General features: G+C 40.2%; 1 protein-coding gene across 2 annotated transcripts in view; it reads right to left on the reverse strand.

The window, feature by feature from the left end:
* FKTN (fukutin) overlaps positions 1 to 19,204 on the reverse strand; it is a 141,956-nt gene that overhangs the window by 87,267 nt on the left and 35,485 nt on the right. For both annotated transcript variants that reach the window (XM_085641299.1, XM_085641298.1), the window contains exons 3-4: positions 16,127 to 16,186; positions 702 to 905 (exon numbers count right to left, since the gene is read on the reverse strand). In XM_085641299.1, coding sequence (XP_085497425.1) covers positions 702 to 905; positions 16,127 to 16,186 — 264 coding nt within the window. The remainder of the gene's footprint in view (positions 1 to 701; positions 906 to 16,126; positions 16,187 to 19,204) is intronic.

Below are 19,204 nucleotides of genomic sequence, written 5' to 3' on the forward strand. Positions count from 1 at the left end.
CACAGGAGACAACTCTGGAAAAGGGCTAAGTCCAAAAAGGTGATGTAGCAACATGCCATTATTATGCCTGAGCCAACAAAGGTATTCCACTTTTCACAAATGTGCAATATAAGGCACTCTTTAAATGGGGGACAGCATGCAATAAGACAGGCATACTGAAATTTGGAGAATGGCGCTAAGCAAAGGAGAGGGCAGTTGACATGGAGAGTCAGGAAGCGTGACACATTTTCCATGAGTAAAACACAGAAGTGTGAATTCAAACAACATTTATTTTGGAGCCATTACTGTGTCTTTTATAGCATTTTCAAAACCCAAAAAGAGAAATTATGTTGCTTACATTGAAAGAAATAATGCAACTGAAGCAAAGAGACATTTACCTACAAATTGTCCTGCAGTCCAAATTACACACCTTAACAGTCTCGCTGAACAGAAAACATGACATCCAAATCAACTGGCAGTTTCAACATCCTCAAAATAAATTAGAAAAAACTACATGCGTAGATTGAATATATTTCAAACTTGAACTTTAAAATCAAAAATGCTGGCCATAGGCGGTATATGAACATTCAGAACCAATCTTTAAACACAGGAAATGGTGGATAAGTGAATGGTTTGGGTGCACTTTTAAGGCTGTATAAGGCACTGATTTTTTTCTTTTTTTTAAACAAGCTATCCAACTTCAGACTGCGGGTCATACATACCTTATGTTTCCACTGTTTTTCAAGCAGTGCAAAGGTGGTGAATTCCCTCGGAGAGCAGAAGTACTTGCATCCATTGCTGATACTGTCAGGGGAGCTCCTGATCTGCTCCAAGTCCTTACTAATCAGACCGAGAACTGGAGGGTCTATGAGATACACCGGTACATTGTGGCTCGATACCAGAGCAAGAAATTTTCTAACGACACGCTGTTTGTAAAAGAGAAAAAGAACAATGATCCTGGTTATGTTTGACTGACATGAAGCAATATGATGGCTTAATTTCTGTTCTAGTCAGTACTCTAACCTTAAAGTTAATATGGTTAATGTTTGTTGGCTGATGTATCAAAGTATGCTACAACACGTTACACAAAATAAATTGGACAGTAAAGGGGATTAGTCTACATATAAACATGTAACACAAATGTTATCACTCCACACAACAAATAGAATATAATCGACTGGACACAAGCATAGCTATCCAGCATTTGGAAAAACTAACACGCAAGACTGAACGTGGCTGAACGCTTGCATAACAGCAGGTCCACCTTGCTGCTCCACCTTCAGAAGCAAACAATCCATAAATCAGGGGATGGATAAATTGAATGCTACATTGAACCAAGGATCTATATTGTGGGCTTGTCATAGAATTAACGTGAGAAGCAAACACCTGAATGTTTGAAACTTTGCTACTACATGAATTGAAAACACTCCAAATCTACAACTCTGGCATAGCACAAACAAATCCATATTAAACACTTCTAGGTAGCCATGAGACCGTTTGTACCAAGGGGTAGTAATCCAGTTTAGTATCCATTACTTTAGAATTAACTTAGTGCAGATATCCAAACTGTATGAATGATACATGTTTAGAAGCATTACACAAAACCCATTTATTGGTATCTACAGTAGTTAATATGGATGGAGGTAAACATTGAATACAGTTTGTATAACTCTACATCAGACATCCCTTTTTGGCATGCCATATTTTCTAATCGGTTACTTCTATTTTTTCCTTTCTTCTTTCACAATTTATCTTCTTTTTCAATTGAACTGTGTTAAAATAGCATTGCATGTTACTTATTAATTCAAGGCACAGCAGCAAGCGTAATGGACTAAGTGATAAAGAGTAAGCTATAAAGAAATGAATATAGGCAATGAGTAAATTAAATATGCTTTTTTATTTAAAAAAAGAGACAAAAAGCCTCATGTTAAGTGTAGTGGATTAGGAACAGCAGTGATAAAATGGCTTATGTTCCATCCTCCAAACTTGAGGTTACCTCACTCTATTTAGAGTTGGAAGTACCTCTTTATTTTCTAAAGCTGAGCACGCGCTGGCTCTGCCGGGGGGCACCACTGTCCAGCGGCCCACCCACCACTGGTTCATCGGTCAATGCATGACAATAACTCAACGCTATTAGTCCCAAACAGGAAACCTAAAATAAGGACATCCAAGCACTGGTAAAACAAATACCTAGGATATCAGGTGGAATTTCTTTGTTGTTTTTCAGTAACAAACTCCAACTTTGGGAGTTTGCTTTTCAGAATACAAAACTCTTTGTTTAGCTGGCAATTAAACATAGTAACCGCTCAGAAAAATTTCAGTGCCTTCAGAAGAGGCAACATGGCAGCTTTGCTGAAGTAAGAGAGATCTTTGCGTGGATGGCGCATATCTTCGAGTATGGTAGGCAATCTTCCACCAGGTCAGCAATGGACATCCCTCAGTCAAACATGCTTGAACGCCCGGATTACAAGATAACTCCTTGAACCCTGAAATACGGAGCCCTTTTCAGTGTGGTTTCCCCGATTCCAGGAAAGGAACTCCTGGCATTTTCCACCTGCCCCCTCCCGGCATGGATGCGCACCAGGAGACACAGGGCGTGCAGAAACTAGGGAACTCTTAATGGCCTCAAGAAGAAAGCCAGAAACTCCTTAACCACAAGAAGAAAGCTAGGAGAACCGAATCACATGCAGAATTCATGATTGAATACCTTAAGGCGGGAGTCATCCCCAATGGCCTTAGGATAAGGAACATTCCAGGTTTATTTGGTGAGATTCGCAAATTCCTAGAAAAATGGTCCCTAATAGCCAATAGGTGCTCTAGGGACCTCATGATGCTCAAAGAAATATCTGAGATTGAAGAGACCCTAAAGAAAAATAACCCATAGAGGATGCAAAGAAAAAACTGGAGGAGGTCTGGAACTTAATTCCTTTAGTGATTATCTCATAAAGAAAAAAAACAGACAAATTGAGGAAAGATATTCGTTATTTTTCTGAGGAGAAGGTGTACCCTTATTTGGGTGCCCAATATTATTCAGCTAGGGACCCGTCCCAACAAGGAGATTTCCAACATTGGGCCAATAGAAGGATACTTACCTTTTCAGACACATCGGAGTCTGATAATGAAGGAGGACCGAGTACCTCCGAGGGATTTGGGAACAGGCGAGCACCATTTGAGGGTCCCCAACGTTACAATAGTTTTTAGGCAACCGCCGGGGAACTACCCGAGTCAGATTCAGGACTCAGGAGAGGGGCTGTTAACATACGGAGAATCCCCCCCCCAGTTCTTACAAACATGGCGGAACCAATACTGGAGGGAGTAACCAAAATTGACCCATACTGATCACATCCCCATTTTTAACTTGTCTAAAATATCCCTTGATGAGTCTACTATGAACTTATTATCTCGAGGATTGTCATTTGTACCCAGCACTTTCTTTAATCAGTTTGAGCTCAACAGAGATTCAATCTTTCTTTTGTAAAATTAGACTAAAAAAGTTTTTCTCTGAGCATGACACCATGCTTAGCAATAATAGAACTTGTTTTCGCACCACCTCCATATTTACCCCTACTTAAGACCAAGTGGGAGCGGAAGTAGGCATCTTCGAGAAAACAGTCTATTCTAAAATTCAAATTATGATCAAATTTGTCCCCAAACCTCCGTTTAACCTTGATTACAATGAATATCAAGCTCTGAAAAGATTGTCTATGGATCACACTGTCTCTATTAAACCTAGTGATAAGGGTGGTGGTATCGTGGTGCTCGACAGCACTGACTATAAGGAACAAATTCAACTTATGCTCAATGTTACTGAACATTACTGTCGTGTCACCTCAGAAAATCAAAACAGAGATACATAAAATCACTCAGAAGGCCTTGGAGCGTGGCTCCATTTGTAACAGGAATTTGAATATTTGAACAAATCTTTCTTCAAAATTCCAGTCCTGTATGGTGTTCCAAAAACACACAAAAATCTTTTGAAACCTCCATTCAGGCCTATTGTGTCCACCATAGGCTCCCTTACAAAGCCTTTATCCAAATGTGTGGATGTCTTCTTGTTACTGCTAATTTTGGAATTACCTTCCTACATCAAGGATACCAGCCATCTTATTAGCAAAATTGAGGGCATTCATTTTAATGCAACTACAGAAATTAGAAAGGCCTTATATACTAACATTCCTCATTGTGGGGAGTTGGAGGCAGTCAAAAGTGCCCTTCAAAAACACGATGGTCATCTTGACAATTTATTTATCCTTGAATGTTTGGCCATCGTGTTACAAGAAAATTTCTTTGAATTCGACAAAGTCATATATAAGCAGGTCCAAGGCATTAGCATGGGCGCAGCATGCGCATCCAATGTAGCAAATAACTACATGGGTTCCTTTGAAAATAGATTCATCTATAATGAGGTAGCCCCATTTTTTTAAAACATTACTCACTGGCACCGATTTATAGATTATATCTTTTTTATCTGGAAAGGCCCTGAAGAGCAATTTATGGAATTCTTTTCCTGGATTAACTTATGTGACCCCCACCTTAAATTCAGCCCCAACATCAGCAGAACCAAAATTGAATTCTTGGCTGTTTGGATTCAAGTGATGAACCAAACCACTGAGGTGACCTTATACACCAAACCTACTGCTCGGAATACCCTCTTGTATTGTGAAAGTTACCATCCTCGGAGTCAAAAGAACAGTATATCTTTCAGTCAGTTCTTAAGGCTCTGGAGAAATTGTACTAATATCTCTGACTTTGAATTTCATGCATCCTAGTTAAAAACTAAGTTTTTAAACCGAGGCTATCCACATAGATTGGTCAAAGAATCTTACAAAAGGGACAAATATTATAACAGAGAGGCCCTTCTTGTACCTAATGAGAAAAAAAGTGACAACAAACTGGTAGTAGTGACTACCCATTCCAACTGCAATGATAAATTACACCATCACAGGGTCTAACACCATATGCGGTACACATAAATGCGGCAATTGCCACACATGTGATGCCGCTTTGATTACCTCTGAACTAAAATGGGGAAAGAAAATATTATTTTTAAGGAGATGACCAATTGTCACACAATGAACGTGATATACCTCATTTTGTGCCCCTGCCAAAGAGGATATGTTGGAGAAACAAGTGGAGAGTTTAGAACTCGCTTTAGTGAACACAAATCTTCCATTCGTAACAAACGAGTGGGGGCACCATTGGTTGCTAATTGGCTTGATAAGCAACACACAGTGCAAGAACTTAAATGGCTGATCTTGGAACGAGTACATAATCCCAAGGATGGCAACATGGATGCACTGAAACTCAAGCAAGAAGTTTTGGGGATTTTTACTTTGCAGACTGCAAGTACTGGTCTAAATGAATCCCTTCCTTGGGAAAATGCCATTATCTAATTAACTCAGTTTTCGATACTTATGTTCATTGGCCATCTGTTTACCTACTTTTTCATTGTCCTCCTCATTCTGTTTCCCATGGCCTATTATTGGCTTGTTTTTTGCATATTTTTTCTGACCGTATCAGGTTTTTTTTTTTTTATATTCTTTTCTTCATATGTAGTTTTTCTATTGTAGTTTTTCTATTGCAGTTTGCCTTTGGGTGAGTTAGTCCCATTTTTAGGTTTCCCTCCCTTTTTTCTAGTTGTGCGCACTTATTCGTTTTTCCTTTACATCTTTTCCTCCTACTTCTCTTATTTTGGTTTACTCTGTGGCTTATTTATTTTCAGTTTGTAGTCATATTTCTTATTTCTCTCACCCTTTTGTTGTTGATATATTTGTCTTTTATTTATTTTCCTTTATCCAACATGGTCGACATTTTGTTCTTTCGATATTCTCTATTCAGCATTCCAGCACTTAGTTAGCTATTTATCAGCCACTAACTATCGAGATTTCTTTTTCATGTGTTTCCCCTTTAACCAAATTTGGTATATTGACCACGTGCAATTGTAATCTTCCAGGATTTGCCGCTTTATCTCTTTGTGCTTTTTTATATTTTTCACTACGATATTTATCCTTTCATCATGGCCGACTGCCTAATTCCTCTCCGGTTCTGTGGTCACATTCTAGCGTTTTCCGGCCGGTTACATTCTAGCGTCTTCCGGCAACTCTAGGTGTTCTTTATTTCCGTGTTCCGCCCTCATTAAGTTACATATATATAGATCGACCACTTTTTACTTGTCTTGCGACCGGCAGGACCTGTGGGAGAGCCGTCGAACTACGTGGTTCTTTGAAGGCAAGTACTCTTTTCCGACGTTATGGCGACTTTATGCCTTTTCTATATCCTGGGTCAGTTATATTTATTTACTTTATTTCCCTTTTGCTCTTTTCCAGCCTTGGGAACTTTGTTTTGTTTCTTCAAACCTAATTCAATACAAGGCAAGCGAGCTGCTGGGGAGGATCTCACTTTACATTAATCTGTAGTTATTCTTTAGACAGTTGGCTATATAGTTTTCTTTTAGACTGTCGTTTGACAACTACACATATCTTTATACTTGTATATTTTCATTGTGATTTTGGGGATTTCAGTGGTTATGCTTTTACCCTAGTACCCGCAGCCTATACAGGATGTCTATGTGACACCGACACCGACATTCCTATTATTTACACGGAGTCTGGTTCTTTCTACATGTCTTTATCTATGTTGTGCTTTCTTTCTATGGTACTTAATCCCCATTGTATTATCCATCTTCCACTCTTCTTCACGCAGTTATCCGTTTTTTATTGGACTCCCTCTTCATTCTCCCCACGTATCCCAGAGCGGTCCTCTCTGTAAGGCTTACTCCTATTGGTTTTTTCAAATTTATACCCTGTGCCTACATATTTCCTTGGCCTCATCATTTTCTCTGTTCTTAGGTACTCTATTTCCTGTCTTGGATTTGTTTAACTTGTCTGGGCACCAATTCTTTGTATTCTTCCCAGGCCCTTCGCTTTGCACTGCCGCATAGGTTTGTTGTTTCTCTGTGTATATTCTTCCGTAGTTTTAGTCTTTACTTTCTACACGATTCTATATGAGCACTACTATATTATATTTGTCTTGGTGGTTTGGAATATCTGGTATGGTTTTTTTTGTGAGGCAATCTACCTCTAGGTGCTGGTTTCCTCCTTCTTATATATTATCTTTGAGTTGCTTGCTCCTATTGACTATTTTGTTTTATCTGGTCATAATATATTGTTCATTAGTCCCCACAGACTGTTCTTTTTCAGCCCTGTTCGATTCTACAATGTACACTATTATTGTGGATGGTGATGATAGGCCCACGCATTAACTTCAGGAAAACAGCGACCTGATGAAGGAATTTTCAAGCAGTGGTACTTCCGAAATGCACGTCAGCACTTTTCACCTTTTTGTCTCTGTGGTTGTTACATGTAATGCACATCTTATGTATTTTTGTATAATGTTATTTGTTTGTATATCTTTTTTTGATACACTAATGTCTATATTGTTCCCTTGTATGTTTAGACGAGTTGTCAAATTATTTTGGGCTAGTTTGTCCAATATTGTTTTTGTTCATGTCAGGGCTCCTATGTTTGTACAGAGATTAATTGTTCTTTGTACATTTGAATGTTGTCATGTATTATGATCTGTACAGATCATTGTGTTAATATTTTTTTATAAAAATCCTATTTAAAAAAAAAATGAAATTTTGATAAAATCATGAATAAATAATTGTCTAATGAACTTGTTCTGTGGGTGACTACTTAATACTTTGGAGATATTGCCCATTTATATAAATTATAGTGGGGGGTTTCCCTTGCGTTTCTGAGGCGATATGTCACCCGAGATTTCTGCTGGATATGTACATGGTGGCAACAATTCTAGAGACAATCCTCCCTACTAACTGTAACTATTCATGATCCACCTCAAAGAGATAGCTTGGAGCACATGGCAGTCTTGCAGCCACCTGTATGGAGGCTTGAAAGCGAAACAATGAGGTCCATTCAAGAAGACCTTGCACTATATCTAGAGGGTACAACTTTCCCTGTTAGATACCAATGCAGCAACCACTGCTACATCTGGATCACCACTAACTAAAAGAAAGAGTGACAAAAGTAAATCAGGATTACATGTAGAACAAAAACCAAGGTCAGCCACAGGTGGTTCGCACAAATAGTTTTCAAGAAGAAGCCTTATAGTAACAGTTCCTATGACATAATTTATTGCGATGGGTAGAAATGGAACCTAGGTTCAAAAATCATCTAATACATAGTTTTACCAAGCTGTAATGATTTTTTAGAAAAGATTTTAGTGCCTTAGTGTTGGGAAAATTTAAATAACTGGATGCGAAGATGGATCTTATTTCCACACTATCAACAAACGGAAATAATAATTTGCAAATCAGTACTATAAATCGGACACCGTGACAGCACGTGCACTCTCAAGTGGGCCAAGTCCTGCATGAACCACAACAAGATACAAGAACCCAGAATGCTCCTACTCTAGGGAAAAATCCTGATAACTTCAATGTTTCGATGGCAGATCATGTATACCCGTAGGCCAGTACATTTATACCCGTAGCTCCCTCCAGAATGCACACCTTAGACCGCCACCGGTGTCATCATCTTCACAGAGGGAAAATCATCATGCATAAAAAATAAAAAGGCACTCTGGCTAAAAAAGAACTCATGCTGGGACCATAATCTATCGGCAGAAATATGCTCCTGCAGAAGAACCGCATGGGTAGGAAACCAGGCAAAGGATTTTCGAGGTGACTATAATTACAAAATTTGAGGAGACCCTCTGTTGTAAATGCTTTCCTTAAACGCTGGCAAACAAGGTATCTGTTATCTAGTTCTATTAAAGTTCTTCTCTTGGTTATTTTTGTAGACAGCATCATCTAGTCTCTGCGGCCCCTTTGTAGATAAACGATGGTCAGGGGTGGTCCTGGACAACTTGTGCAGGGCTTTGAGATTAAGAATAAATTCAAAGTACATTTGTCACTAGTGCAATTGGACTGACTGCCTGCCACGGTTTCACCCGAGAGGCAAAATCAATCAAAGCTCCGAGACATCAGGCTGGATGCTTCTAGATCACCGCTTTCCCCAAGTAGACAGGCCCCAGAGAGAGACTTAAGTTGCTCTCTTGACACGTGGCAGGTATCCTGTAAAATCAGAGTAACTCAGACCAAACTTCCTTGGTTCAAGAATATGATATTGTTTGTCTTCAAGAAACATGGGCCAATGATTCTTTCTATGTAAATGGCTATTATTCATGGTGTCATCCAGCTATCCCTTCGAAGGCAGGTAGGGCTAAAGGAGGGTTAACTATTTTGAGATCGGTCAACTTAATCAAGTTGGTAGTCTGCAGTGTTTGACCTGTTGCTGGTTGATTTATGGCATATTATTTTTGACGCTAGTGAAATTTATGTGATAGGAAATTCAGATGAAGAGATTGCCAAGTTCCAGGACAAGGACAAAGATGAGCTTTTACTCTTGTAATTTGGGGATTTTAATATAGGTATATGTAATCCGGATTGGTATTGTAGACTTTGAGGGGAGCACTTTGATGCATTGTAAGCTTGTGCCTTATGAAATGGCTAGGGATTTGGTTTTTGGCAGAGACTTTGGATCTTCTGAAGTAATTTCTTCCTAATTCTAAGGGCAATGATAGATGCACTACTAGAGACCATGTGATTTTGTCTTCTGACTTGGCTTCACTTTTTTGATGTTTTAGCTAGCTGTAGCAGCGATCATAACCCACTTACAACTGCTTTTAACATTATTTTGAGGGGAGGAAGTTTTCAGGGTGAAGTCATGGGACTGAGAAATCGCAGAACAAAGGTGTTAAGGTTAATTGTGAGAAAGTAAACATAGAACAATTCTTGGAAGAACATATCCAGAAGAATCAGAACCCTTCACTGTTATGACCAGCTTTATGGAAGAACCAGCCTCCATATTAACTGCTTTTAACCTGTTGTGTGCCTCCATCTCTTCAAAACCGACAATAAATACCCCGATCCGGTCCCTGCGAGATATTTTAGGGAAATTGAAGGCTTGCAGAGGGAGTTGCAATGGGATGAGATGCCCCGAATAACTCTCAAGAAATTGGTCTTAAACTGGTATGACGGTGGCATAAGTCTTCCCGACATTAGGAAATACTATTGGGCTTCCCACCTTGCCGCTATTAATCAGGGCACCTACCGAAGGCCAGAGGATCCAGGATTTACCATGGATATATGGCTGCTGCCTGGCAGGGTCTACAACAAAGCCCTGTATTCGAAACCCAGGAAATTCCCTTTAACTGGTCCAACCAAACACTCTGTCCAGGTTTGGCACGCAGCTAATAAAAGTTTAGGTTGTGACCAGAAGCTCACATTGGCAACTCCCTTGTGGGACTCAGAACAACTGGGCAACCTGCGTTCCTCAAAAGGATTTGACAAATGGGATCTCGTCGGTATCTCCCGGATAGTTGACCTCTGGGTGAAAGGTGATATGATTGCGTTTGACACTCTCCAACAACAATACGAACTCTTCGTCTTGGAGTTTTTCTGTTATCTGCAGATCCGTCATGCTCTTGTAACAACCATACTGAAGGGCTCCTCCCCTCCGCAGTCTTCACCGCTAGAAGACAGATTACTCAATGGGTATCTCCCACAGAAAGCTATTTCGTTAACTTATAAAAAATTGAATAATAATACCCCGGATCCCCTTGAATGACTACGTGAGTGTTGGGAAAGAGATGGCCTTGAGCTTGACGAAGAGGAATGCCGAGAGGCGGTGGCCTCTCCCTGGGAAGGGGGAGATTTCCGCTTGGCTACGACTGGTCCAACTTAAAATATTGCATAGAACGTACGTCACCGGGCCCCAGCTGGTTCATATGGGGAGGGAAGGGGGGAGATTGTAGAAGCCACTGCGGTCAAGTGGGCACTTTCCTACACATACTTTGGGAGTGTGAACAGATCCAGGAGTATTAGCGGGGGTTACACGAGATCATGCGGGAAGTACTGCACAAAGACATACGCCCGGAGGTTAAAAGGTGTCTCCTTAATGTTTGGGAACCCACTGGTATGGAGAGGCTTTGGGCTACTCTGGGTGCAATGTGGGGGTGCGGGAACATCACCGACATCTGGAAAAAGAACTTAGATTGGTGTATGTATAGGGAGAAAACGGTCTACGTGGCATGGAGATCTCCTAAGAAGTGGTCCTCTGTATGGTGTAAGTGGAATGCCTACCGGGGAGCTATATGTGCGGCCCCTGTGGTCCCCTCTGTCTCCTTGAAGCCCATTTGTGCGCTCAATATGTGTCCCAGCTATCTATGATGTCTAAATGTACTCGCCATATCAATCGATGCCATGTAAGTGCATGCTGCTTTGCCGAATGTCAATGTTTAATAAAAAGATATCTAAAAATATAAGAAAGAAACAACAATAAAAAAGGCGGCCAAGAGCCAACCTCCTCATGGTTGGTTCAACCATACATGTACTGCTGCTCATCATGATCTTAAAGTAGTACTGAGAAAAAGTCCACATGATAGAGCGGAGATTCTCACAGCCAGAAAATCATATAAGGAGAGGAAGTCTAAGATCAGAGGTAAGGCAAGGGCCGATCTTAAAATGGGTCTCAAAAAGACAGTTGTGCCTTTTAGAAGGTAGTTAATAATTCGTTCTTTGCCGACCATCACAGTTCGAATGTTGAGAGCCTCATCCCTGTACAACTGTGGGTTGATCATTTTCTTAAACTTTTTTTACTCTGAATATTCAGATTCTTCCACCGTAAATGTGGATGAGGCCACTCTTGATCAGGGAGAACCTCTAATTTCTAGCAAAACTATTAGCTCTAACGAGGTTGCGTTTATAATCAGGAGAAGCCCAGGTGAGGAAGCCTCAGGCTCAGATAGAGTTCCCATAGATCTCTTTAAGGAGAACTTACCACTCTGGGCCACCTTGATTTGCAGCTTGATACGAGCTTCTATAGTTGTCGCCCTAGTTATATCCTTGAGAGAGGCATTCGTGCTCCCTATTTTCAAAAAAGGTGATAGAAAAGACGCAGGATGCTATCAGCCTATTTCTTTACTAGATGGCACCTTTAAATTACTGGGAAGGATTTTAGTTTAAAAAATGGAAGACTAGGCGATAGAGAATCAGGTGTCTGACGCACAGTTTGGCTTTTGGCCAGATGTAGGCACAGTCTATCAGTGCCTTAATCATCCTATAATCAGAAAATATGTCAACGCTAGGAGAGGGGCTATCCACATGGGGTTTATGGACCTCTACCGTACTTTTAACACAGTACTCTGATCGAAATTGTGGATATTTATGGAGAAGATGTATATTGACAAGACCTTGATCAATCTATTCAGTCATATCACCAGGACACTTCAGATAAAATTTCCTGCGGCATCAAGGGCAAACTTTTACCGGGTATTAGATTGACTCAGGGGGTCAGTCAGGGTTGCGTGATGGCCCTTTTTTGTTTTTACTCTATATAAATAGGCTAGACTAGTATTTATGTCAGGAGGTTAAGGATGTGTACTACCTAGGGAATTATTCTGTCCCAGTGCTTTTGTACGTAGATGATACAGATTTAATAGCTTGAACCATAAATGGGTTGCACATTTTACTGGACGCTTTATAAAGAGGCTGCTATACCTTGGTTAGCTTTGGTTAAGGTACTTTTTACTAGGTTGGGGCTTCCCAAACTTTTTGCTAAGCCCGAGAGCATATCAAGTGAGTCTACCTTTTTAGTCACAACATTTCTTTTTATCTCCAAAAAGAGACTTGATTGATGGCGTCATGTAAATCGAAGACAGGATGTCACTACTGGTCGATTAAAGAGTTGCCTGGATTGGAATTACATCTATTCTTTTTCCCCCATCCCCCAGCATAGATTTCATATGGCCCATTTTTGTTTTGATACAATTCATTTTTGAGTGGCGTTTCCCATACAAGGAGCATGGTTCGCTGATTTAACAAACTGTTTCTGTAATAACATCTCAGAACAGACCACAATCTATTTTACCCTTCTCTGCACCTTAAATGGGTCTACTCAAACGTTTTCTAGTGCCGATCATACAAAAGGCTAACATCAGACAACATAAAGACGCAATTTTTTTTTCTTCTTTTATACACAAAACCTAGACTCAGACTGGATCTGCCTGGCTATAATGAATTATATGTGATACTGTTTTTCTGTGAGGAAGAGATATGGAGCCCATGTCAATGTATAAATCGCAAAGGATATTTTTTAAACTGCCGGTGTGCATAGCTGATCAAATTATTCGATATGATTTTAAATGTTGTGCTGCATTGTATTAAGTTTGTTTTTAATCTTCAGTGCTTTTATGGTTTTGATTTTAAACCGAATAAAGCTGTTTTGACTGACTGAGCATATGTATGACACTAAGAGGGTTATTTGAATTTTGGAGGGACGAGTGTCATGCCAGAACTGGCTTTATGAACAATGTAGGATTCCAGTGGCATTAGCTACCACTGCAAAAACAGATGCCAGAGCACACACACTCTTGGACAAAGGGTTGTATTGTTTTGCAGTTATGTATATTTACAGAACGCTGCGCAGGCATCCTGTATGTTTCACGCTTGTGACGTGTGCATGTAGCATATGTGCAGTAATAGGGCTCTGTGTGAGGGTAAGCCGGAGTATTTAAACAATTGAATGCACTTTGATTGCATTCCAAGGACGTGTGTATACGCTATGCTATGCTCTATTAACTCATGTTACTGTGTAATACTGTCTTTTTCCTATGTTATACTGTGCTCCTGTAACTGATGTAATTTTGTAACTCGCTAATCCTCATGTAAAGCGCTCTGATACCTCCGGGTCTAGCCAGCGCTATATAAAACTCTGCAAATAAATAAATAAATGGGATCAGTTTTGGATTCTCCTGGATTAACGCTGCACAAGAAAGATAAGAACAGCTTCCTCAGGTAACAGAAGAGTATTGTCTGTATCCTGGTAGATGGAGACAGGGCTACCTTTGGAAATTCCATGAGGACTTTTGTTAGCAAGGGGCTGCTGATTAGTTTTTCCTGAGCACTGCTATTTGGTTGATGGTAGGATGAGGGATAGGACTGCAGTTGCCTGCCTGTCTGCCTAGCCCTACAGCTTGAGAGTCTGTTCAGGAGGAGGAACTCAACATATCCTATGGAGCAAGTAACATCCAGAAGAAGCCAACTATCTGTGCACTAAGCTAGGAGCAACCAGTTTGACAGAGGGTTCCCCTTGTCCATCAGAGAAGATTTTTGACATTCTTCGGGGTTCCATCTGCCATTGAAGCTCAAATAGTCTGTTTTGGATCTACATCTGCTGAGGTGACTACATCGGCCTGATAGGGGCTGCAACTGCCTGTATAAGGCAAGTCAAGACCAGAACTGATGTAGTGACTGCACCAATCAGATGCAGACTACAACAGCTCTGGCAACTGAGTCAGTCCACTTGCGGCCTGTACTTGTTTCAGCCACATAGCCCAGTCTGGGCTAATCCCCATACTGTGGCCAAAAGGAGGCACAGTAGTAGGGCCTGAACCTTTGTGCAAGTGCCATGTTCACAGTCCACTGCAGTACTGAGCTGGGTGGCTGCACACATCAAGACAAGGGCTCTGCTTGGCCTACTCGGCAGCCGAGTAGGCCACAGGAAAGAGACTTTGCATTACCCACTACACCACTAGGAGTAAAAACTTTCGAACAACGTGAAACGTGTAAGCATTTGACTTGTGTGTATTTACAACTGCACCTGAGCCGGATTCATGCTTCTGCCCTAATTGCTAAGAAGGTAAAATTATTCCTTGATGATCCCTGGTGGATTTGAATGAGAAAATCAGTTGGTGTAGCACCACAAGAAGAACTGCCCCAAGATCACTGTCACGCATACTGAGTTGAAATTGTGTGGTATTTAGTGCTATGTGATTAAAAAGTACTTTCTTTTCTTCAAATGACAAGCACTGGGCGGGGTACTAAAGTTATTATGACTGTTAATTGATTGCTATTTTCTAAGCTCCTGCCCCCCACATTAACTCCCAGAGTAGCCTTCGAGTGATAACCCTCACTACTCAGAGTTAAGTGTGGAAAGGGTTGTACTTGGTACAACCCAGTTTTACAGAGTCGTAGAGACACTGCTCTAGGACACCAGTGGCTAGTGACCTCAACCACCACGGTTGCGATACACTAGCCCCCGTCTGCCCTGTGCCCCCCTATCCCAAGCAGGGTCTGGCAATGGGGAATCTTTCAAATTGTGAGACTCTACGTAAGAACCAAAACCCAGCAGCGGCAATTAAAACACCTGCCTACCACTGCCAGAGACTATCCTCTAACTACCCCATCCATGCTCAAACGTCCCTCCCACTTCAATGGAGAGATCTAGATAAGAAATGGCATGGATTTTTTCATGAAGATAAGAAGTACCTATGCTTTTCTAAAAGGCCCACAGCCAGGAACAAACTAAGTGTGACATCTCACTGGACTGAAAAACGAGAAAAGATACTGGCTTTTGCATGTGGACATTTGAATAGATTATAAACCAACCACTCTGGTAAAATGAATATATGTCAGAACTGCATTATGCCATTCACCTTGCAGGATCCAGAAGCAGTGCAAACTGCAAAGTGTAATATGTTCCCTGTAAGACAGCCTGCTCTAGTTCTTGGTTGCCAAAGAACACCTGCCCAAACATAAATTATGTGATGTTTTCACCTTGGTGTGCCAAGGCACTGTAGATCAATAAGTTCTTTCGAAGCAGATATACATCAATTTATACCCAACAGACTCCAACTTTTTCACTGCCACAAGATGTTAGACTATCATTTTTGATTTAGACTATGTGCAAGCTGGGGTCTATTGTCAGACATGAAAAACACAGTTCGATGGCTAGCTTCAGGGGGAAGATGGTGGCTCTTTAGCTGGATAAAACTTAAGAGGAAACCACAGAAAATGTTAATTAATTTGGAGCCACAGACAGAATTTTCTCATTTCAAGTAAAACAATTGAGTGGCACAAAGGTGAGTTGAAGCTTTAGCATCAACATTCTGTAATAAACAACTATAACTTGAGATCATATGCACGGTGACCAGGCAGATATAGGATTTTACACACATCGTCTGCAATGTCTCTATAGTTTTTGGGCAGTGTGAGGATATAGGCTGCAGAACATTAGTTAAACTTACAGATGGATAAATATAACAATGTACATCATGGTGATCTTACCCATCGTGGACTGTCTTGCGCCGTCAGCGTTCCTTTCAACTTGGAAAAAGCAGATCCATTCTGACAAAATAATAACAAAAGGCAATTCACAATGTGGGAAATGATTCAGAGCCGTGCACATTGCAATCATCTAGTTTCAATCAGTGAGGAAGTGTTCCAAGCAGCACAATTGCTTTGTGCTCTATTCACACAGCGCTGCGAGGTGAGAAATGCTTCACTGGTGTAGGAGTAGCATTACAGAAAATATAGTGTTACACATTATTTAACAGAAGTTATGTTTACTAATTTAACACATCTAATTTAATGCGTGTGCAAAGACAACATAAAAAACAAATCACAGTACATTATTGTTAGGCGTGTGTTTTCTTTCTTGGGACAGTGCAAATAATTACTTAAAATCCATCCAGCAAGTGATATTAGTCAGGCCCTAAGAGTTGAGAAGAGGACATGTCATCAATGCAACCAGAAACAAACAGTGTGATACTTTAATTAATCACCGCCACTAACAATTGCTCTAAGCCGTATTCTAGTCCATAGGTTTTTATTCCCAGTGCCACAATAGATGGGCATCAGCCATTTACAAATGTAAGCAGGTCACAAACACCATTAACTAAAAAATATAGTCACTTAACACCTCAATCGATCTTATTTAGAAAGACCATACTTAAACTGGGATTTAATGTTGTGAGGGACTTATTTCAGGAAATAAATGGAGCGGTGTTAAAGCTCTCATAAATTGCGGTCACTCATTGCAAGATGCAACCATCTCTTCCCCCACCAGGAGCCAATTAGTGCTCAGTGCTGCTCAATTTTGATTCCTTGACATAAAGAAGCATGGACAGAAATGATATTGGATGATAGAATAGCTGTGTAGCGCAATTCCCAAGCAATTACATACTTTAAGAAGGTTCATTGCAGGAATGAACCGTTTATTGGCCACATTACTCTTTACATGGTTTATTAGCTCCTCTCTGCTAATTTGTAAAAATATTTTGGATAAGTTAAATATGGGGGAGGCTTCTAGATTTTTGTCAGAAATGCTTAATGGTTTGATTAGAGTCTTTTGGCGTAGATTTACATAGTCACTTTTTTGCTTGGTTATCTCCAATATATATGAAAGGCAACTTGTTACAATTGGTGTAGGATTTCTCAGGTAGCTGAGATAAGGTTGTTTTTTAAGAAAATTACAATTATTTCTGTTTGATTTAAATTATGAATCAAAATATTCTAGTGTAGGATAAAATTGGTGTAGAGACGGATTGATATCAGCGTTGCTACTAGTTAACCTCCAAAGACAAATATGAGCGTAAGAGGTATAGATAACAAATAAAGAATAGTGAGAAGGTGAAACAAATCGCCATAGGGTTAGGTGGTCAAAGACGTCCCAGACGTGGCTCTAAGTGTGTGTATGAAGAACCCATGTGGAAGTATTACAGAGGAGGCCAAAGATTGAGATGACAGTGGGAATATATTTTAATTAAAAGCTAAATTTCAGACATAATAATTGCATCTTGTAAGAAATTGGGTTATTATTTGAGGGGGTTGAATACCCGTCTCAAATAAACACAATCCTTGTAAGGGTGAGCCACTGAGGTAACTAAATAAACCTGAGCTCATCCCCCTGGTAGTTATGGAACTTAGCAGACAGACTGAAATTAGAGGCAATGTGTAAAGTATCTATGCAGTACTAAAACAGTAATAAAGTTGAAATGCAAAACAATAAAACTCCCCAAACAAATTAGAAAAATAGAGTATAATTTAATAAATACAATGCCACCAAATTGACAACTATTAATAAGGCGAACTGGAAGTATGAATTTTCTAGAAATAGCACCAAGAAGCATAAAGTGCCAATGATTGTCAATGGTCATGGTAGAACAGGGCCTAGGCACAATTTGATGATGACTGTGATTGAGTGCAAGTCGGATACACTAACCAGGTTCGCCCTAGTAAAACACTTTACCTTCCGACTTTAATCCTTTAAGTCCCAATCCACCACAGGAGTACACTTCTAAAGCCCCCTAGGACCTCAGGAGAAGCATTTAGAGACTCAGGGCCCGATTCACAGAACTAACTTAAGACAAAATCCTAAACTTACTACCATTTTGGTATTCACAGAAGGCACTTACTCATTTTGGTATTCACGGAAGACACTTACTCACTTCGGTATTCACAGAAGTTAGGAGTCCTAACTTTAGGACTCCTAAATGCCTTCTGTGAATACCGAAAGTCTTAAATTAGGATTTTTCTCAGTTTAGGAGTCCTAAAGTTAGGACTCCTAACTTTACTACTACTAAACTGAGACAAATCCTAATTTTAAGGCTTTCTGTATTCACAGAAGGCATTTAGGAGTCCTAAAGTTAGGACTCCTAACTTTAATACTACTAAATTGAGAAAAATCCTAACTTTAAGACTTTCGGTATTCACAGAATGCATTTAGGAGTCCTAAAATTAGGAGTCCCAACTATACTACTACTAAACTGAGAAAAATCCTAATTTTAAGGCTTTCGGTATTCACAGAAGGCATTTAGGAGTCCTAAAGTTAGGAGTCCTAACTTTACTACTACTAAATTGAGAAAAATCCTAATTTTAAGACTTTCGGTATTCACAGAAGGCATTTAGGAGTCCTAAAGTTAGGACTCCTAACTTCTGTGAATACCGAAATGAGTAAGTGCCTTCTGTGAATACCAAAATGAGTAAGTGCCTTCTGTGAATACCAAAATGGTAGTAAGTTTAGGATTTTGTCTTAAGTTAGTTCTGTGAATCGGGCCCTCAGTGAGGTAGGCAGTCAGTCCAAGTTTAATTGCCAATGACCAGCAGGGCAGTTGCTAGAAAGGCCTTTTGGAGCTTGTTGTATCCCTGTAGCTTTAACAGGAGATCAGCTTTATGACCCTTGGAGTCATCTTTTTTGTCCTGAGTAGAAGAGGGAGAACAGGTCCAGCCTTCTAGGCTCTTCTCATGTCTCAGACAGCAGGTTCAGGCCTCTTCTGATCTTCCACAGGTCCAAGAGTGTCTGAAGTGGTTGCCTGGAGATTCCACATGTTTGTCTGGTGCAGGTTAGTGGTTAAGAAGGACCCC

Source organism: Triturus cristatus, chromosome 2_2, assembly GCF_964204655.1.
Source record: "Triturus cristatus chromosome 2_2, aTriCri1.1, whole genome shotgun sequence".
NCBI lineage: Eukaryota > Metazoa > Chordata > Amphibia > Caudata > Salamandridae > Triturus > Triturus cristatus.